The following is a 21,091-nucleotide window of genomic DNA, read 5'->3' as shown; positions in this document are numbered from 1 at the left end:
TCTCGGGGTAACGTTCATAAAGTACAGGCTTTCAATATTTCATGCTACCGATCATTGACCGGTTCCCACCGACCAACGATGGGCAACTACTCCCCGAGAGCATACCACTAACTGATGGGTAAGTTTTATTTCCAGTAGCTCCAATTCTGGGCATATTTATGCTGCCCTCTCCAATGCATCCTCGCCGCTGCCCACGGATGGTTAAATTATGCATTTCCATCACACACTCACACAAACCATCCACCGTCAGCCATATTAGGGCTTCGTTTTGATGAAAAAGCCACCCCACTTTCGTCGTTCGGTGGCACAAAATGGGTTGGCGCTGTGTTGAGAAAAAAAACAAGTCCAATTGGCATGTTCATGGATTATTCTTTGCCTCCCCCCCGACGCCTCCCGGGAGAACGGGTTCGGTACTGGTGCTCCTGGCTACCCATGAATTGGTGATTATTGCACACTATTTCATGCATTTTAGAGTGGAGTGCGATACCCGCCGGCTCCACTGCACTCCACTACTAGGGAGGCAAGTCCCGGTGTCAGTTTTTCCGACGACCGAAAATACGGTGCGGTTGTTAGGTCAGGTTGGAACTACATTCGGGTGTTATCCGAACGTGCCCAGTCGGGTGTAGTTAATATTTAAGGCCAATGCGAGCGCGCAACGAGATGATCATAAATAGGAAATGTTTCGAAAGAGTAATTAAACAACAATAAACGAAGGACTATGAATAAAGGCTCCATATGAGTGTGAATGCATGGGTGGATTTGCCATCGGGCAAATTACTTCTAAACCCTCCAACTTTCCCGTATGGTACTAAGTAAACAACAACCTCGGAAATGTGGAAGCGTTACGAATATTTGTAAACAAAATATGGGCGCATTCCTGGGTCCAAGTGCAGAAATTCCTTCACACGTACGACACCAACAATTTTCCAACATTACCATGGTAATGCTGTTGGTTGTTTGCCAACCGGTTCACTGGAGGAGTAATAGACGAGTCAGTACTTATTGAACGGCGCCTTGATAGTAACGGGCTTTCCGTAAACAATTCCTTTAGCCATGCGCCAAGAAGCATATAAATTTACCGCCGAACCGACTCCTTTGAGCACTTTAAATTGTTTCACGCGCACGACACCGTTGCAGGTGTTAGTGTGGGAATGTTCCCTCGTACAACTCCAGGGAAGACATCCCTTTTGCAGGAGGTTCAACTCCTCAAGCAACTCTCCTGACTCTCTTTCACTTATTCCATTTTTTTTTTCTAAAACCAGCAAACATGCAACTATGCAACAAACAGTCAAACGGTTTTGTTTTGGAAACGGCGCCGGGTATCCTTTAGCCGTTGCCGAGAAATGGTGGTCCTTAGCGTGCCAGCTTTGCTTCAGTGTGACTCGTCCGTTCGGTGCAAGCAGTGCAAGTTCAAGGATTTCAATCCGGGCGTCGTGCCGTCGGTGAAACATTCCGATACTGTCTCGTTGACTGCAGAGCATTCTCCCGTGGGGCGTTTCCGATGAGTTCCATCGTCGCAACCGGATCGCTAATGAGAAGCTGCAATTAGTCTATCGTGGGAAGGACGAGAAATGAGGATGAATATAAATGTGCCCTTCTGCCCTCCTCTGGCGGGACATCGAGTGCAACGGAATGAAGGAAATGGAGCTCGTTATCCCGTTTTGTGATTGTTGAATATTCATGGTATAATATCGGTGAGGATCGATGAATAAAATAGCTTTGGTGCTCTAGATAACTCTTCGCCTCTACGGAGAAAAGTAGTAAAGGCTGTGTATTTCAAGAAGAAAAAAAGGAACTACAATCTGATCGGAATCGAGCGACAAACCAGTGCATCAAAGCCGGTAGGAAACCGGTGGCCCGAACACTACTGCCTTTCATCGACCCGCAGGAGGATGTCGATATAAATATGTTGATGAAGAGAAGTCGAATTAAGGCCCCCTTTCTCGATAGACATTCTCATTCCTTTTCTGGCTAAAATTACTCCACTTTTCCCCCCGATTAATGGGCACACGTTCGATCGGGGTTTTGTGACACTTTTGCTGGGAAGGGACGAGCATTATTCGAGTTGGCCTATTTTGTGGGACAAACACACGCCCGGCGCCCGGGGGTCAATAGACTGGACACTGTAGTTCTTTCAACTTTACCTCTTTACGGGCGAATAAAAATCGATGACGGTAGCCTCCTGCATGTCCTGTTTGGTCGGCGCAAGTTGCACCGGAACGGAACGGTGGAATGTGGGAAGATTTCCTGTCGAGGTTGCCGTATACGCTTTTCACGACCGGCGCCGGTGCAACCGAAGGATAGCACTGGCACTATGGAATACATGTTGAATAAACGAGCAGTAGTAGCGGTTCTCCATGGCAACTTGATTGTCAACTACGCTAATGTGTTGTGATATGCCTCGGTGAAGTGTGCATATGCAACATGCTACGAGCATGTGTTGTATTATTTACAAAATACTTTTACATTATCCTTTGTTAAATCATGTTTGGGTAGGGTATGGAAAAATACGTAATTAATAACATTTTTCCACCCATACGTGTTGCGCCATACTACCAAACTGTGAACAAAATTTAAAGAATAGTTCTTTACGTAAGAATTTTTATACCAAGGCTACACTGAACCGATAAAAACCTATTCCAATACTTGGCACAATCAACTATTACGCATCCAACATACATGACAACTGTTTATTGCACGAAAAAACTAACGGTAATCTATCGTCCATCGCTAATAGTGCGACACCGAGGAGTCCACGCCACCCTTATGGCGCCAACGAAAAGCAGAGTATCCCTAATGAATCATTCATACTCGGCCACCAGCAACGCGTCAAAGCTATACCTCAATTATTAGACAATCAATAAAACCCGCCATCGACCCACATATTACGCGACATGCATACCGCTCGAAACTTCCCACCGAATTAAAGGACATCCCTGGTCCGTTGGTTCCCAACACACCATCTACTTGTTTTTCCCATTAGAATTTAAGCTCAACCACTTTTTGTTTCCTTTGTTGTTGGCCACCACCACCCACAGAAGGAGTGAGGGTGTCGACTAGGAGGCAAGTAGAGTGTATCATTCATGTTTTCACCTTCGACCACAGGTCTACTAAAGCAGCGTACGAGGAAGGCGAGTACCGCAACAGACGGATCCTTCCCACAGCCCAGCGGTCACGTTACTTGGTTTGGCGTCACTGTTTGGGGTTGGTGTGCGTCGGGTGACCTACAAGTGAACCACGCAACCACCTTACCACGTTGGCAGGAAAGCTAACGTACTCACACGGTAGCGGCGCTCAGTTGCGAACGGACCACCAAAGGCATACCAGCGAAAGCACACGGCTGGACGGCGCAAGGATACACCCACAGAAGAGTATTTCGTAAAAAAGGTAGCAGTAGAACTGAACGCTGGAAAAGTGCGCCAATCGTGCCCGGAAAGTGACGGAGGTTTCAGTGGGAAATCAGCGCTACTTAAGGGATTTCTGATATTATTTTCTGTAAAAAGACGGAAGTGTGGAAACTTGAAAATCAAAAAAGTAATAAAGTGAAGTGCAGTGCTTTAAGGATTAAAAAGTAGAACACGGCGAATGCATTCTGTTGATTGCCAATCCCTTCGGTAGACCGCAAACAACAAAAATGTGCAATACAACGGACCAAAACGGAAGTGAAATGCACGTGGAAATAGAAGTTCCAGGTAGCTTTAATACTCAAAATGTGTTCTACTAAAATATTTAATGCAACGTCCTTTATACTTCTACCGTTTTTCTCGTCTGTTCCTTTCGCCTCCAACTAGACACGGGAGCGGTGTTCACTTTGGGTAAATCGTACCTCTACGATGACACCATCAAGGAACAAACGACACCCGTGCCGAACGTAAGCAGAACCCCAGAACCGCCCGGAAATGATGGTGCACGACGAAAGCTTCCGACGCGCCAGCAGAGCTACTTCTTCGTCAAGAATGATCCGATCGTGAAAATTGTGTGCGGCCACAAACAGAGTGGCGTCGTTTGCGGTAAGTATGCTGTATTTAAAGTGTGCTGCAAACAAATTAACTGTCGAATAGAGTTCCGACAGTGATATTTACCCACCAAGGGGATTCCTGAGGGAAAGAAGAAATGAAAACGCAATTATTCTAGGTTCATTGAAATAGTTTTCTCGTGAGCACTCTCAAACAAAAGGGAAATTCGGAAACCTCATCAAACTCGGAAGGGCTTTGTTGAATGGAATAAAATACGTTTACCAAGGAACTGTTATGTTGCAGAAAAGCGAAACAAATTGATGCTCATGTTGTCCATTGTTATCAAAACCAGGAAGTAAATTAATTGTTCAGGCCCTTTTTAGCAACTCATCAAAACAATGATAAAGCATTTCCACATCCAGGGCACTTGACTATTAATATATTCTCCCTCTACTTAGATGTTTTTCATTATTTCCCTAAGTTAGTCAAACGTTCAATAAAAGTCAAGAATTAATATTAAACAAAATCAAATTCGGATAAGCTTGATACACAATTCTAAATCGAAAATGTTTCAACCAAATAATCAACATCGCCCGCAGTTTCCTTCACCATAAAATCATTGGTGTCAAGTACAAACTGGTCCACTTTCTTCAGGTTTATTTGCCGTCAAGAAACAACGAAAAGAAAATGTATCCGCACCACGCGAAGTTGACCTTTACCGACCAATTAGGAACGTTCATGAACTTGACTAAGAAACCACCCACTGGGCACAAGATTCTTTGCCATCTTTGCGTGGTCTATTCACCGCGAGGATAATGAAATCATTTGTTCCTTCCCAAAGCCGTGGACTGAAATCTTGCCGACGACAAAGAAAAGAACGAATAGACGAGTGACCTGCTGCACGAAACCCTGCACGTGCCGAACGAGGCGATTAGTGTGTCCACCCGCTAGTACAGCTTTAATTGTGTCCATATATCTATCGCAAAAAGGCAAATGTGCATGCTACATTAGTCTCTGTTGCTATCACCTGAATCACTTTATGGATTTATGGTATGTGTGGAAAATTCCAGTCCAATTTTTTTCCAATTCTCACGCCGATTAATTAACCAGTGAAAATTCACAGTCACGAGAAGTCGGTGCGACACGAGCTTTTCCTTTCCCGGGCGGCCAAATGTCAACGATGCACGCAATCTTGCGATTAGGACGTAGGTAGGAAAAATATTTGTCCACTTACAGAGGCCCTCGAATGGCTTGTTTTCGAAATTTCTCCCGTGGTCCGTATCTAGACATTGCTTTGGCGTCTCTTCCGTCACTTAAAGTCATCCAGACGAACAAGAATCTCTCGATATTTCCGACATCGCGTGGTGCTGTTCTTAACCTGGTGTTGGAAGTTATTAATCATCGGGACGTTTTGTTGTTCTCACTCGATTCTTTCTTTGTTTCAGAATCTGGACGACTGTTTGTATGGGGATACAGCCAGCATGGGCAGCTTGGACTGGGAAACACGGACACCATCCATAAACCTTCCTGCGTGCGTTCGCTCAAGCGATCGAGAGAAAGAGTGCAATCATTTTGCTTCGGAGGAAATGGCTTCTGCGTGATCCTTACAGGTATTTTGTAAATATTTTAATTTATAACACAACTAATCAACAATGTTATTTTTCCTCCGCCCTTCAGAGACGGGAAAAGTTTTCTACACTGGAAAAAGTATTTTCCCGTTCAACGCGAAGGTGACCTCATTGCTGGAGGCAACAACGTTGCATAAAAATCCCACCGACAACAGCGAGTTCACACCGTTCCCAGTGGAGCTACGTGAATTCAACGATTGTCTTCAAGAAGAGGGCGAACGTTTCACGGAAGCCGTCGCTGGTTTCAACCACTTTATCCTGCTCAGTTCCAGCGGCGTTTGTTATGGCTGGGGATACAACAGCCACCAGCAGCTCGGTGGAGTGGATTCGCTGAAGATACTCTCCCGGCCGGATCGAATCGCCATCGAGGGAACCGTAGAGCGGGTGCTTTGTGGCAACTATTGTTCGCTCTTCGTGACCACAACGAACGAGCTGTTTCTGGTGGGGAAATTTCAAAAGATAACCATTCCCGTGCTCAAGCCACTGTCGAATGTGATGCTCCCGGCGAAGGTGAAAGCGGGCGAGATTACTGGCTGGGACTGCATCTACTTGCTGCTCGAAAACCATCAAGTGTTTCGTTCCACGCGAGTTCCGAAGGTAGACGACTTGCGGTTCGAGCCGTTTGAAAACCTTGCCGGTTTGTTGGGTGAGGATGAATATGTCACCAAAATGGCATCGGCAAATGATTGCATTTCTTTCGTCACCAGTCGGGGTCGACTGCTGACGACGTACGACGATGACTGTCCGTTCACGGCGTCGGAACACTTCAAGGAGTTGAGTAAATTTAAAAACTTCAACGTTACCGACATCGCCAGCGGCACCGAACATTCCCTCGTGTTGGCTTTCCCCGCAGCGGAACGGTTGGACGTAACGCGTGCACTGGAGCTGCTTCGCAATGGCACTCCGATTCCTACCGACCTGCAAGCCGACGCTCAGATGGCACAGGAGTTCTTGCGCAACGAAAAACGACGCCTTCGCCGGGAGCACGTCGAACGGGAGATCTCCAAGGACGAATCGATCACAATCGAAACAGGAGCAGATTCAGAGGTGCGCTTTATCAACGACGGCATGGATATAACGAGAAGCCGCACGCCAAACGGGAAGCACAAGAGTCGCCATCACCTAAAACCGTCCGAAGAAGATGAAACGGATCGCTTCTCGGCGCACAACGAAATTATCCCCAGGAAAACGCACACGCCCAACATCAGTCAGCTGATCGACTACAGTGACGATGATAACGATAGCATTTCGTCCCAGTCCACCTTCAACGACGAAGAGGAAGCGGCAGAGAAAGCGGAAGAGGCCTACAACAAACAGAATAAAAATGGCATGAAAAACGACAGCAACAACAATAACCACAGCGACGACACCCGGAAGCACAGCCTCGGGAGTAAACTTAACGGTAGCCTTGGGAGCACGAAGTCCAGCGACAGGATGAGAAAATTCTTCAAGGAGCTGAAGTCGAAAAGTATGGATGTTTCCTGCAAGAATCCGGGGGTCGTTCTGGACGACGGTGAGTTCGGCCGGAAGAGTTGATTTACCTTGATTCGATTTTAATGACGGCTTCTGTTTCTGATTCCTTTCCAGACGTCAAATACTCCAAAAACGATCAGATGATCCAGGCGGAGGACCGAGCCTCCAAAGTATGCACAATAATGTAGTTTCACTTGCTCTAGGTTTTGAATACTGTAAACATGAAATAAATCACCTCAAAAACCACACCGTTCTCTTGCAAATGGAGTCCTACTATTTGAATGGAATGAGAAACGATTTATAATTGGAACACTTTGTACAAAAGCTTTCACTTCACACTTTGCATTTAAACGAAAGTACTTTTCTTCCGCTTTTATTCGTTGAATTGAACATTCCTACCGGCATCACGACTGTTTACAAACATCTGAAACTGATGTTTTTGACGTTTCTTACGTATTGGCTGCGTACGTATGTTCCCAAATGGCTGAGTTCATGCGATGAAGATTTGACTTTATTGGTCCCGTGGATGACATTCTCGTGGAACACGTGAAAAACTGTTATGTTCTTTTGAACTTTGTCTAATTTTTGTATATATTTTTACCCCCAAAGAAAAAAGCCAGTAATGATTTCATGACACATATTCATATATTTCACGATTTTTATGTCCACAATTTCATCTATCATTCCGTAAAATTTAATTTCAAAATTGGTCAAAATCTAAACAATCGTAGAAAATACCAAACTCTGCTACCTGAATCCAGTAAACCCATGCGTGTTTGATAACAAACAAAAAGAAACACATTGAAACAACTCATTATTGTACTCCGCAACGAAGGTAAATAAATAATAGTATAAACAGTTAAAGTTTAATATAAACTACCATTAATCTTCCACCACTCCCGGAGGCCCACGCCAGTAAATCTAGTAATTTCAATGCCACGCGAGTGAGTATAGATTTCGTATCCACAAACAGTTTTTGATTTGAACTATACATCGAAATATAAATTCCACACCACCCAATCGAATAATGCACCAAACTGAGCAGTGCTGAGCCTTTTTTTACCATCCACCCCTGACTGTACAAATAGCTTATTTTCAAATGTGCCCGTTTTCCTTACCGGAAACCACTAGCGCGGGGAGCACTGTTTAGACTACTTATTACCTAAATCACAATTTTAACTTCCCTTCTGCCGAAAAGTAATTTTGACCGCTCGGGTTCATTTCTCTGTGGCGGAAACGGCTGCCCTTGTTGGTGATGGGGCTGCGTTCTGGGGATACATAAAACGTCGCCTCGTTCGAAAGCCTAAGGAACTCTTACAGCAACACGACATAGTACCATGCATTTAGTAAGCCATCTATATCTTATCCGAAAGGCAATCCGGTTTGAAAACGTGCACCAGGGAGTCCCAGCCGCAGTCGGCGAGCTGGTTCCGACGGCGCCTATTCCAATCCAGACCGTATGTAAACTCCGAATGATGTTTGATCGTTTCGATGGCTTCGTTGCTTTTCTTGAAATCCCATATCCTGCAAGAGAAGGTTCGAAAATTTAGTATGAGAAAATAAGACATTGTAATAACGACTGATGAAACGTACCTGGTGGTAAAATCATACCCCACGCTGGCCAAAACGGACAGGTTGTGCGGGGAGAATTGTACTTTTCTTACGGCAAACTCGTTGCCCTTCAGCTCCGTGATCGGAACACCAAAGTTTCTCAGGTCCCAAATGCGAATCAGCCCATCCGAGGCACCGGTTGCAAGAATGTTGGAATCGTGCTTACACCAATCGACCGTCAGAACCTAAAATGGAAAATAATATACTTCTGCATCAGGAAAGTGTCCAGAAAATGGGCATCGTGATTCAAGACTTACCTCTCCATCGTGAGCCTTGATACTAGCGATCGGCAGATCGTAGCAGAGAATGTCCCAAATCTTCAGATATCCATCGCCGCTGACGCTGGCGAAGGTGTTGGGGATGTGCGCCGCAAACACCGCATTGTACACCAACTGCGTGTGGCCGATGTACGTGCTGAGCGAGTTGTTCCGGATCGGGTCCCAGATCTTGACCGTGCTGTCCCAGCTGGCGCTGATGAAGAGCTGCTCGTACGGAACCTTGCTCCAGTCCACGCTGTAGATCTCCTTCTTATGCTCCCGGTACACCATCGACGGTGGCCCATTGTTGCTCGACAGGTTGGTGTTCCACAGCTGAACACTACCGTCTCCGGAGCCGGACACGATGATCTCAGGGTTTGATTCGGACCATGTCTGCAAACGAAAAAGAGATGTTGAGTTAGAACTTCTTCAATTCGTTCAAATTTTTGTAAGGCTTAGGATCGTTGGCCAAATTATAAAATTTAAGACGATTTTTACAAATAAATGGTTAGAGAATAATTCAAACAAATTAGATGTTTTCTTAAGTTGAATTTTAAATACTGAAGATCCAAATGATTCCTACAAAGTATATCAGTTCCTTAGTAAAATGATTGAATAAAAAAGAAATAGAGACGGTAACTATTCTGAAATTGCTGCTAGTCTGCTAGTGTACAATTCATCTTATCTTGGCCACCTTAGAAGATTGGCCTTGTTTGTGCCTCTCAGCTCGGGGCTCGTGTGCGCAAAAGATTACGCTGCACAGCGCCGTTCCCCTTCTGTTTACGATAACGTAAATTACGCCGATTAAACAAGCGTCACGATACTTACCACATCGAACAGTCCGTCCGTCCAGTGATGGGTCCGCTTCTCGACGATACCGCACCCGTCCGGTGTCAGCTCGAGGAAGTAGAGTGTGCCGCCGCCGGCCAGGCCATAGAACTGGCTCGACGCTACCACGAACTGATCCGGATTGAACGGCGAGAACCGCACACTGTACCCGTGCCGGTTGGTGGTGAAAAACGTGGACATCGTTCCTGAATTCCGTTGGGTGGGTGGGGCGGGCGCGGGGCGGGAAAGATGTGCCGATACGACGAAACGAAATAAATTAGGTTAAACCGTTTAGCGATATCAACATTCCGTTGACCTAAAATTATGCGTGCCCCCTTGGGGCCATTTTGCGTGACCGTCGCGAAGGAATCGCCGGCTCCCGGAACGGCGAGGGAGGGCGTTTCGAAAGAAACTGTGCCTTACTTGTGCACCACACGGCTACCGACTATCTTAAACAACGGCCATTTACGCCACACATCGCCACACTGTCCGGATGATTGGTGGAATGTTATTTCTTTTCGCGCTTCGCGGAAGGCTTTCCCATACAACCTTGCCTTTGATAACGCGCGCACCCACACGCACACACAAACACACACACGAACCCACCCACCGTCTTAGATCCCGACGGTAGGATGGAAGGAGATTAGGTGGTAGGATTATGTTGTTGGTTGCCTGTAATTGGCTGGACTAAAACCGCGGCACCATGATCCGGTCGGTGTCGGTTTTGGCGGCGTTCACGGTCAATCGCTTGCGATCAGGCTCCTCCGTTCGATTGGGAAGGAAAATCGAACACCGACTGCTTGTTGTAACCGACAAAAGGAAAAACACCAGCTACCCGAGTGTGAGCGAGATACCAACGCACGGCTCACGACACGACCGCCGTAGGAAGTGCGTTGACGGAAACTGTCGACCGCGTCGTGAAGAAGCAACCCACTCTCGCGGCGCCCGCGTCTCGGGCGGGAGAAAAAGATTTCATTATTTATTAAACAACCACCAAAAAACCGGGCAAGAAAGAACTACTGCCTGCCGAAGCGCGCGCGAGTGCGAAGAGGGCAATTCCATCGCGCGAACCCCGCGGACGATACGCGAGCACGTAATCGTCGTACGCCGAAGGGGTGCAAAGGGGCTCCGAAAGAGGGAGATCTCCGTAAGACGACCGCGAATCGTCGTCGTCGTCGTCATCGTCATCAACGTCTTGGTGTTGCCCCGCGCGGCGGAATTCGGTTTGTCTTGGTCTCAAGCACACTATCGGCGCGCACGCAGGGCAGAATGGCGGACATTCAGATCAGAAATCAAGAGTTACAAAGTGACAATCCCATGGATTTAAATTTAGTTTCAGCTTTGAAAAACATACACCAAAGTTTAATCGATTCAAAAAAAAAAAATTAACATTTTAGAGCTAGCGTCAGACTTTAAACTGAATTAAGATAGTTCAACGGGCAACATCATACAAGAGCACTAATTATCTAATTTCTCCAACGGTTTGTACGATATCTGCCTAATGTGCAACATCAAGTAGCGTTTTGTAGTCAAAACAACACCATCGTTTGCATCATCATCATCACCGTCATCGGCAACGCGAGAATCGCGAAAAGTCGTGATCCGGTGGATGCTGCTTAGCCGAGACACAACCCAGAGACGCGTGAGATGTAAAGGCAAAAGCCCTCATATCGATGTTGTAAGGATACAGAGGCAATCACTCTTAAGAGTGATGCGAATTCCTTATGTTTAACTTATATGTTTTTGTTATTTATAGGGTTAAATTTAAATAAACAAAAATGCTTTAAAATTTTGAAAGGACTATGAGTTTCGAAAGAATAAATTCCAATACTCCAATTGATGTGGGGTTTATATTAGAATTTATAGTCAACTTATATTTAAATCATCTTTTTAAGTATTTTGTGAAACAAATTCGTCATATATAAATATGTCCATTTTTGTTTTGTTCAATATTCACGCACGTGCAGCGATTCAAACACATCCGACAATCAATAATAGCGGGGATCAGAAAACATCCTTTTCAATTCCTTATTTCTATTTGAATTTGCTGATTTCAACCTTCACACTCCAACCAATGAACTGACAATCCTTAAAATTTTCGTAATAAAAGGAATTATTAACAAGCATCGAGGAAACTTATTGTACTTTTCTTTAATTTGATTGAATTAATTAAAACACAATTACTTTTACAAAAACTGGCCGAAACACTTCTGGAAATCGGTTTAAACAGTAAAATAAAGACTGATGCCACAAAACAATCGAACAAACAATAGAAAATTCACCAGCCTACGCACAACTGCAACCGGAACGATGCAACCAGATCGGCACAACTATGCAACAGATTACTAGGCGAGCTGCAGGAGCAGCGTTTTTCCCGAAACGCACCTCACAACGACTTCACGCGAATAGAAAAACTAAATCGCGCGCGTGTCTGGCGCACCGTAAGCAGAACCCCCTAACAAATTTTCCATGTGTGTCCGGTTGCTTTTTTCTTCCCTTTGGAAAATCCTCCCTTCTACGGTGTCGTTGTCTTCTTGTGCCTGTGCTCCCGCGCTGCCGTTGCCGTTTGATTTCGCACAGGCTGGCGGGAAAAACTATACTCCACATTGCTCCTCCTGCTAGTCTCCCGGTGTCCCTCCATCCCGGGGTGGCGTATTTATGAATAGAAAATAGGCAAACGAGCGTAACCCCGAAACGGAGGGAGAAAGGGACGCACAGGGCGGAGTGAGCAAAATAAAAAAAAAGGAAGCAAAAACCCGACGAGCCACAAGCCAGAACAGTTGAAAATAGTCCAACACGAGAAGGTTACAAAAATCATACGCTCACGCCGGGGAAAAAGATGCACCATCCCGTGGATGCAGTTCGGGCAACAAACCAGGCCCTTTGCGTCCCGTGTCTTCCCCCAAATTTCCCCATGGTTGGCGAGGCGTTGCCTGCGACTTCTCCAAGGATCTGGTTGCGCAAAGCAGGGCGCGAAAACACAAATCTGCAGTTCAAAACCGCGAAACAAAATAAACGTTTCGCGCAACATGCAAAGAGTAAACATGAAAAAAATAGTGTACAACTAAGATGTGCCTTGAGGAAAGGGGTAAAAAAACCTCTGCTTGGTGAAATAAAATTCACCAATTTATAGGCCAATTGGAGGATGGATTCAAGATTGCACAAAACTGCATTCGCTAGTTCCAGCACGGCCTGCACCTCCCCTCCTCAACCCTCACCCGATATCGATAGATTTTCCACGAATGAGTCAGCCGAATGTCTTCCAGGCTGGCGTGCGCTTCGATCGGGGCCCGTATTTATCGCCGGGCAGCTAGTTCTCGCCACGCCAGATCACCGATAAATTAGCAGATTTGTTTATTTGCGAATCATTTTTCGATCCCCGATGGTTTACAGCAAATCGCCACACGTACACCCGAATGGCAGCATTCCCGCGAAGGGGGGAAAATGGTGCGCAAATAATTTGTAATTTCTTTCCATCGGGGTCTTCTGGCGTTTGGCACGTTGCGTGTGAGAAGGAGCGGGGGGGATGTTTTTTTCGCCAGTTTTTTCTCCCTATGTCTATCGTGGCTTAGAGCAACGGTGGGTCTCGTTCGCACTCGCGGATGGCTTCCGTGTACTATTTTTAGGCATAGTTTTTAAACTGTTGCCGCACGTAAGAAAAGAATCCGCCAACCGGTGCCGGCACAATCTCGCCCGACGACGACGACGACGACGACGACGACTTACTGTCATTGGATGCGCGGAGTTCGGTTCAGTTGGGGTTTGGCAAAATATAGGTCAGGCCAACGACTTTCGTCCGACCAAAGCTGATCATTTGTCATCCGAGGCTTGTGATGGAATGGTTTTGAATTCTTTTAGAGTTTTTGGCTCAACATAGTACGAATGAATAATAGGTGGACATTTAGATTGAGAAGAAGGGAGTCTTCTAGAAATCCCACAGGAAAGATAGATAATATAAGGTACACTATGTTAGGCTATGTGAAAAAACCACAATGAAAACTTTAAGCAGTTTAAAATTATTGCAAATTCTACAAGTTTACTCTTTAAAACATGCACTAAAAGAGAGTAGCAAATAAATCTTAACATTTTTTTAGAGTTCCTTTAACTTCTTATCCTTTCCAACGCACGCGATTTGCGGGGTAAAGCACGTGCTACAAACAAACTGCGCAATATCCGACGCCATGTTCCAGCGAAAATAGTCGTTTTCGGTCACGCCGTGTGCGAATGGCGTCGGCTAGGAAAGGATAGCCGCTAGAACCGTTTTTCTCTCCAGCCAAGGAAGGGTTCGCTCAACGGTAGCAGCATCCCGAGCATCGTCATCATCATCATCACCATCATCATCATCATCGTGTTGTTGCAATATGGCAATACATTTCCCTAGCGTCGGTTGTACGGTTTAGGCACGCAAAATTTAGCGCGTACCCGCGCGTTCCGTTTTCCGCGCATTTTCCTTCACGACGCCACCGGCGGATGATGGCGGGCGCAGCAGCAACAGCACCAGCCCCGGGAACTGACGCCGGGGACGCCGAAAAGAACGCGCGCGCGATATTATTAGAAAATTAGGTTTTTGTCCAAAAGAGGACAAAACAAGAGGACCGTGCAGATAAATATGGCATCCACCGGGGCCGCAAATCTTCCTGTCCACGAACCCACCCGGGAAAGCTGGACTGGCACAAGCAGACGACGCTTGGGAAAGGTCGTCAGTGCATCGTCTCCACAACGGAGGAGGTCTCCGATGGGACCCACTCGGGAATGGGTGCCTTATTTTTGGTACGCCAAAGAAGAGAAAAGAAAGTGACAAATGGTGAAGCAGAGCAGAGCGTGGCGGAAAATTGGAAAAGTGTTGTGACGGTGTGCGGACCAAACAACCGTCGACAGCCGAGTTTCACCAGAGGGCAAAAGATGCCGCCCTAAACGCGACGGCGAAGAAAAGGACTGCCGTGTGAGGTTATGGTGATGGAGGGGCGGAAAAAGTTGCTTCGCAAAGGAAACGCAGTAGCATGGAAGATCAAGACGCGGTGGAAAGTGATGGAGTGTAATGGGGAAATTTTCCTGTGAAAACGACTGCTTCACTGTGAGACAAGTTTGCTGTAAAATAAACTAGTCCGATACGTTGTGCTTACCATGGTTAGTGTTTTTTTTTGTTTTCCCTAAGCGGTTTTGTGTTTTTTTTATTACAATACGTTAACAACGAGTCGTTACAGTGGAGTTACACTAGTGCCATTGGCAAGCAAAGGGATGTGAGGTGACAAAAAAGGTGGGCTTTAATACTTTTCAAGTGGTTTTCTGTTGCTGTTGGGAAGGTGAAATTATGGAATTGATCATACAAACAACTAGCTCTAGTGAGTTGTACGATTTATTGCGCCGCCAAACACTGAAGCGTCTCACTGTTCACAGACACGAGCAAGCACACACACACACACACACAGTTGCAGTCCCGTGCGTCCTTGGACCGGAAGTGCTAGCAGACCGAGTCACGCACACCGAACGCCTTGCACAAAGGTTAGCGCACACTAACGGGCTGCTGCGGAATCGAGTAAGAGCTCGAGGCAAAGGATCGAAAGGAACCACCACGAACGCCTTCCAGACGTCCACTGGTTCGGGTGGACCGTGGAGACATCGACACAAGGCCATCCGATGCGCTTCACCTCTTCATATGTGAGATACGGCCGCAGGTGGGCGGAGTGGACGGGTGGGCGGAGGATGGATTCCACCCTTCGATCACCCAAGAAAGGAGCCCGCAGGATTCATCGGTGGGTGGCGTCTTGACCTCCCCCAAAGTCGAGGGTGGTGAGTTTCTTACGAAGTAGATGGGACTCCTTCCCCTAACCTCCCCCCCCCCTTCCCTCCCCCTCCCATCGTTTTAATTGGTTTGGGTCGTGTTGGCAACGTTGCCAAATGAAAGATTTATCTACTATCGGAAAGAGAAAGTGAACACAGGGTTAAGAAGCATTACAACAAACCGAGTGAGAAAGAGAGTCAACATCAAAGTTAGCGAAAACTCGGTGGACCCGAAGCAAGAGTTTTGGCGGTGGGTGGGTATGGGCAGGGAAGTTGTGCTGCACGCATCCGTTTTCCCAGCATTAAAGCATCGCCCTCGGTTGCGCGTGCATCCTGGACGGTTCTATTCACCACGAAATGCATCATGCACTTTCACGTGAGGTGAAAATCTCAGCGTGCAAACGCGCAATGACAATGTATACGGTAAGTGCAAATCATTGCACAATATAAAAATGTAACTGTACACATCTAACACATTCGCTACGTGCACAGCAACGGTGCGGGTGTTTCTAGAAATGCAATTTCTGCATCCCAATATCGATTTTCCACCCATCGTTTGATGTGGAAGTTATGGTACCACCTCACAAAAAACATACACACACACACAAAGGCAAACATCTGGAGGAAATACAAAAGCATTACCCGGAAAACGAGGGGTAAAATGAAATGCAAATGCCTTCGCAGATGAAATGATTATTCTTTTACATACATTTCTGCCCGTTGTTTAATAGAAAAGTTTTTCCCTAGCTCGCAAGCTCGCGCGGTTGTATCGTTTCGTTGCCTGATGAATTGTTGTTTCCTTATGATAGAAGGCATAGGAAAAGGGATTCACGTTGAGATAAAATTTAATTTTTGTTCTCCAGTTTCACACAATGTTCTCTAGTTTCACTTCATGATAGTCTTAAAACAAGTTTAAAGTGCTTGCAGCGTATTTTATGTAATGATTATTTTTAAAAAAATTAACAAAAATATAAAAAAATTGTAATAATTTAAATAAAAGGTAAATGAAAACATAACTTAATTTTTTATAATTTAAATTTTTATACGATACACATAAAAACGCCCGCGAAGGTACATTGAACTAATCAATTACGACAACATGACATTTGCAACAGCATGTAACTATTCGTTACCTAATAAATGACTTACTTCCAAATCTAATAAGTGGCTAAAACCCGTCTCGACGGTAGTATTTATCGTTTATTCAACACAGTTACAATTTTTTAGGTCTTTTCGGTTAGATTTCGGCATTTGACATTATCGAATGAATCCAAGCATCGATTGCATTCTAAACCCAGCAGCTAAAATAAAGCGCTTAACTCTTTCCTATGTTTCATACCACTTTCAGCTTGTGGTGCTATTTTTGCATTTTTAACCTTGACATTTGAGCCTCTGGAACTGCAGGAACCGAGTGTAGTGTAAACCTGTTCGCCAAAGAACGCGTTGAAGTATTTTTATTCACAACAAACCGATTCTAACCCATCGTAAAAGAACTAACAGCCTGCAGCGGTAGCACGAACCCATAAAAGTTCTATCGCTAAGCTGCCAATGATTCGGCAAACTGTGGCCTAATCCAGGGTTCTCTACTATTGGGGTTTTATAAACTGTTCTGAAATCGGGGTCTAGAAGGAAAATGTAGGCAAATATTTTACCTTTATACAAACCAGATTCCTGCATGATTTCCAAACATAAGCCTTCTTCAGGGTAATTTTGCTTTCATCTACAAATGACGCAAATGCCTCAACTGACGGGCTCCACTCAAACGTGACCCACAGACAACGTCCTTGCGGTGACGTCACACGGGGCGTGAAAAGCGGCCCGATGGAAAATAGTTCCACGCGCGTTCGGGCGATGTTTACGCGACAGCATCGAAATAAGATTACGCCGTACTGAAAGATGGCCAACAAAAGGTTGCGACTTGGTGGTTAACGCATATTCGTTTATGTCCTTCTCACTATGGGAGCATCTGGTGGCCAAATTCACACCGGAGGCATCTGGTCCTGTTAAATTTAATATTTATTTTTGAATTTAAACCATTCGGTGTTTGGAGAGTTTATTTTTCTCTTAATCATTTACAGTTTTGCATTATACTACATGTTAATCTAAAACAAAACTTACAGTACATGTTTATTCAAACTTATTCAATTGTATGTCAAGAAAAATTCAAAAGACCACCAACATAATTCTTCTTCTTGGCGTAACGACCTTGTTGGTCATGCCTGCCCTGTAAAGGGCCTATGTATACGTGGATAGTCAGTCCTCTCGTACAGGGGAGGGTCCGGTCTCGGTTGGGATTCGAACCCACGCCGTCGAGGTGGTGAGCCACGGCGCTCATGGGCCGATTTTCTAACCGGCGCTACCGCTCGGCTGTCGCGGACCCCCATCGCGGACCAACATAATAAGTATCCTTTTTAGTGATGTTCTTATTATCGTGAGTAATGACAATTGTAGGCATAATTCCAAACGATTTAAGATATGATTTGAAGGTAAATTATTTCATAAGAATTGCAGCTAATTTAAAGCTTATGAATTATTGAAAAACACTTGATATTAGTTGCATAATGCAGTTGGATTTCCGTTACCGCAGCGGTTATAACTCTAGTACTGAAATGCGCATTCTTCAAACAATTTTACCCGAATACCATTTTGCCTTTCGTTTGACTCATTGTACTTGTGCTATTGCGTACCGTACCGATGAAAGTCCTCGCCAATGCGTAAAAAACAAAATAGTTGGTAAAAAACCCAATGTTGGTACTTGCTCCCATCACACATCGTCACATACATAAACACACCGAGAACACGGCAGTACGGCCGCTTGCTAATTCAGTTAATGGCTGGAAGGCTCCCTGTGTCCGCCAGTCCGATCGATGGACCGTTGCGGCATCCAGGGAAACCTTTTCGGTGGCCGGGAAAAGTATAAAACGGCCCCCGGAACGGCGGAACGGTCGCACTTCTGGTTGTTCTTTCAAACCAATCACCCAAGCACCGGTTTTATCAGTGGTAGAAAGTTAGTTTTTTTTGTAAATTACTATAGTGTATACGAGAAACCTGAGAAGAAAACAACCACGCCGACACCTCGAAAACTATCAGGTGTAGTTTAACGAAACGTACTCAAAAGTACAAAGAATAAAACGTTACCAGTGTTTCCCAAAGTGTTCTAAGCACCCACAACTCAGCACCGAGTGATACGACACCGTTTGAGCCGTTTTATAGAAGAGTTATCAGTGATGGTGGTTTCGGTGAAAGTATTCAAAAAATCCGCCCCGAATGGCAAGCTGACCGTGTACCTTGGCAAGCGTGACTTCATCGACCACACGGACTACTGCGATCCGATCGATGGCGTCATCGTGCTGGAGGAGGAGTACCTGCGAGGCCGCAAGGTCTTCGGGCAGGTTGGTTGTCCACTAAAGTGTCCTTTTGGAGATGTCGTGAGGTTCGAACGATGAGAAATAATGGACAAACATTGTGAAACATTTTCAAAAGTGTGAATGAAGTCCAAAACATCAACAAAAAGAAATATTGATCTTATTAACATTGGTTATGACATTTCTGACAAAGCAGAATGAGTAATTTAAGGCGATTAATTTTCTTTGCAAATGGTCTTTGCCTCGTAACCGAACCGATAAGCTCTCGCTGGGGACTAATTGAATTAAGGCTGCCCTTGACTCACCTTTTTCTTCCTTTATTTTTTTGGCTAATTTTCCACCCCACACCAGCTCATCACCACCTACCGCTATGGGCGCGAGGAGGACGAGGTGATGGGCGTGAAGTTCTCCAAGGAGATGGTCCTGACGAAGGACCAGATCTACCCGATGGAGAACGCCAACATGGAGATGACGCCGATGCAGGAGCGGCTGGTGAAGAAGCTGGGCGCGAACGCGTTCCCGTTCACCTTCCACTTCCCGAACATGGCGCCGAGCTCGGTGACGCTGCAGGCGGGCGAGGACGACCACGGTAAGCCGCTCGGCGTGGAGTACGCGATCAAGGCGTTCGTCGGCGAGGACGAGAACGACAAGGCGCACAAGCGCAGCGCCGTCACGCTCACCATCAAGAAGCTGCAGTACGCGCCGGCCTCCCGCGGCCGCCGGTTGCCCTCGTCGCTGGTCAGCAAGGGTTTCACCTTCTCGCAGGGCAAGATCAACCTGGAGGTGACGCTCGACCGGGAGATCTACTACCATGGTGAGAAAATTGCGGCCAACATCGTCGTAACGAACAACTCGCGGAAGACTGTTAAGAGCATCAAGTGTTTCGTGGTGCAGCACTGCGAGGTACGTAGGCGAAGGGCAGGAGACTACGAATGTCTGATAAGAAATAGTTGGGTGCAGGACTTTTCAAAGAAGTCTCGATCAGTTCGAAATATTGGAGAATGTTTTAAGAATGCTCTTGTGTTTATTTGAACTCACAAGAAATAGTTTTGAATCGAAGTCCTGAAGTCTTTAAGACTTAGGAATCTCCCAAAAATGTGACATACTTCAAATTCCCCAAAATTACCATCCGTAATCCACCAGTTCCATCATGAGGAAATAACGACTCTTTTGCTATGACATTTCCAGGTCACGATGGTAAACGCTCAGTTCAGCAAGCATATCGCCTCTCTGGAGACGCGTGAAGGCTGCCCGATTACGCCCGGAGCTAGCTTCACCAAGTCGTTCTTCTTGGTTCCGCTGGCCTCGAGCAACAAGGACCGCCGGGGAATCGCCCTCGACGGCCACCTGAAGGATGACGACGTGAACCTGGCCTCGTCGACCATCATCGGCGAGGGCAAGTGCCCGTCGGACGCGATGGGTATCGTCATCTCCTACTCGCTGCGGGTCAAGCTAAACTGTGGCACGCTCGGTGGCGAACTGCAGACGGACGTTCCGTTCAAGCTGATGAACCCGGCACCCGGTAAGATGCCAAAAGTAACGGCGACATCGAGATAGAGTTTATTTGACATTTGATCTTTGGTTCATTTTTAGGAACCGTCGAACGGGAGCGAGTGAACGCGCTGAAGAAGATGAAGTCGATTGAGCGTCATCGTTACGAGAACTCGCACTACGCCGACGACGATGATAACATCGTGTTCGAGGACTTTGCGCGCCTGCGAATGAACGAGCCGGAGTAAGGGAGTTGACCATCTCATCCTGAGGGGTCCGCTCCAGCTCCAGCCCAAAACACCACCGTTCTAGCTTACCGACAGTCCACGCTCATCCACCCGGCGACATAAGGTCGCATACGGGAGTCTCTCCACCTGCTGCACCCTCCTGAAGCTGAGCTTCCTTCGCCGAAGAGTACCCATTGGGACTATGAAGCATTCCTGTGGGAAATGTGACTAGTAGTCCCGCTAGAGCAACTCCGGTTTTTCAACCCCTTTGGGGATTCGTTGGGGGTCTACCCAGCCCCGTGTATACATACAACACCCAGCGCCACGTAACAGTGTCCATGTGATAAAGCCATGATGATACCAATTCAAGTCGAGAACAAGGTGTACAAGACACCGCAACGAAAGCAACCTGAATAATGAAAGAACAACGTTTTACAGTGCATAACCTTACCCCATAGCGACATTAACAAATGG

At 46.1% G+C, this 21,091-nt stretch overlaps 4 protein-coding genes across 4 annotated transcripts in view; 2 read left to right on the top strand and 2 right to left on the bottom strand.

Annotated features, from left to right (window-relative positions):
• The window catches only part of LOC131294306 (HIV Tat-specific factor 1 homolog), a 51,797-nt gene extending 44,422 nt beyond the window's left edge, over window positions 1-7,375 (bottom strand). Inside the window, exon 1 of the mRNA XM_058322356.1 lies at window positions 7,126-7,375. The gene's annotated coding sequence lies outside the window, so the exon portion shown is untranslated. The remainder of the gene's footprint in view (window positions 1-7,125) is intronic.
• On the top strand, window positions 3,635-7,245 carry LOC131294317 (uncharacterized). The gene is made up of 5 exons (XM_058322367.1): window positions 3,635-3,692; window positions 3,792-4,010; window positions 5,402-5,566; window positions 5,634-7,097; window positions 7,172-7,245. The coding sequence occupies exons 1-5, from the start codon at window positions 3,635-3,637 to the stop codon at window positions 7,243-7,245; spliced, it is 1,980 nt and encodes a 659-aa protein (XP_058178350.1).
• A 1,037-nt stretch (window positions 7,376-8,412) lies between the features above and the next one.
• LOC131281604 (peroxisomal targeting signal 2 receptor) lies at window positions 8,413-9,954 on the bottom strand. The gene is made up of 4 exons (XM_058310946.1): window positions 9,754-9,954; window positions 8,926-9,318; window positions 8,651-8,853; window positions 8,413-8,581 (listed from the first exon to the last, which is right to left on the bottom strand). Exons 1-4 carry the CDS (start codon window positions 9,952-9,954, stop codon window positions 8,413-8,415), a joined length of 966 nt encoding a protein of 321 aa, XP_058166929.1.
• Window positions 9,955-18,555: 8,601 nt separating this feature from the next.
• On the top strand, window positions 18,556-20,712 carry LOC131283016 (arrestin homolog). Its single transcript, XM_058312574.1, has 4 exons — window positions 18,556-18,926; window positions 19,251-19,802; window positions 20,088-20,421; window positions 20,493-20,712. The coding sequence occupies exons 1-4, from the start codon at window positions 18,762-18,764 to the stop codon at window positions 20,636-20,638; spliced, it is 1,197 nt and encodes a 398-aa protein (XP_058168557.1). The 5' UTR covers window positions 18,556-18,761; the 3' UTR covers window positions 20,639-20,712.
• The last annotated feature ends 379 nt before the right edge of the window (window positions 20,713-21,091 follow it).

This window comes from Anopheles ziemanni, chromosome 2 (assembly GCF_943734765.1).
Source record: "Anopheles ziemanni chromosome 2, idAnoZiCoDA_A2_x.2, whole genome shotgun sequence".
NCBI classification, from domain to species: Eukaryota; Metazoa; Arthropoda; class Insecta; order Diptera; family Culicidae; genus Anopheles; species Anopheles ziemanni.
This window is presented reverse-complemented; position numbering and strand designations above follow the sequence as displayed.

Coding starts and splice junctions, on each gene's coding strand:
- LOC131294317 (XM_058322367.1), top strand. CDS start 3,635: ATGTGCAATACAACGGACCAAAACGGAAGTGAAATGCACGTGGAAATA. Junction 5,567..5,633: donor CTTCTGCGTGATCCTTACAG/GTATTTTGTAAA, acceptor TCCGCCCTTCAG/AGACGGGAAAAGTTTTCTAC. Junction 7,098..7,171: donor GGGGGTCGTTCTGGACGACG/GTGAGTTCGGCC, acceptor ATTCCTTTCCAG/ACGTCAAATACTCCAAAAAC.
- LOC131281604 (XM_058310946.1), bottom strand. CDS start 9,954: ATGTCCACGTTTTTCACCACCAACCGGCACGGGTACAGTGTGCGGTTC. Junction 9,319..9,753: donor CGGACGGACTGTTCGATGTG/GTAAGTATCGTG, acceptor TTTCGTTTGCAG/ACATGGTCCGAATCAAACCC. Junction 8,582..8,650: donor GGGTATGATTTTACCACCAG/GTACGTTTCATC, acceptor CTTCTCTTGCAG/GATATGGGATTTCAAGAAAA.
- LOC131283016 (XM_058312574.1), top strand. CDS start 18,762: ATGGTGGTTTCGGTGAAAGTATTCAAAAAATCCGCCCCGAATGGCAAG. Junction 19,803..20,087: donor TCGTGGTGCAGCACTGCGAG/GTACGTAGGCGA, acceptor TGACATTTCCAG/GTCACGATGGTAAACGCTCA. Junction 20,422..20,492: donor GCTGATGAACCCGGCACCCG/GTAAGATGCCAA, acceptor GTTCATTTTTAG/GAACCGTCGAACGGGAGCGA.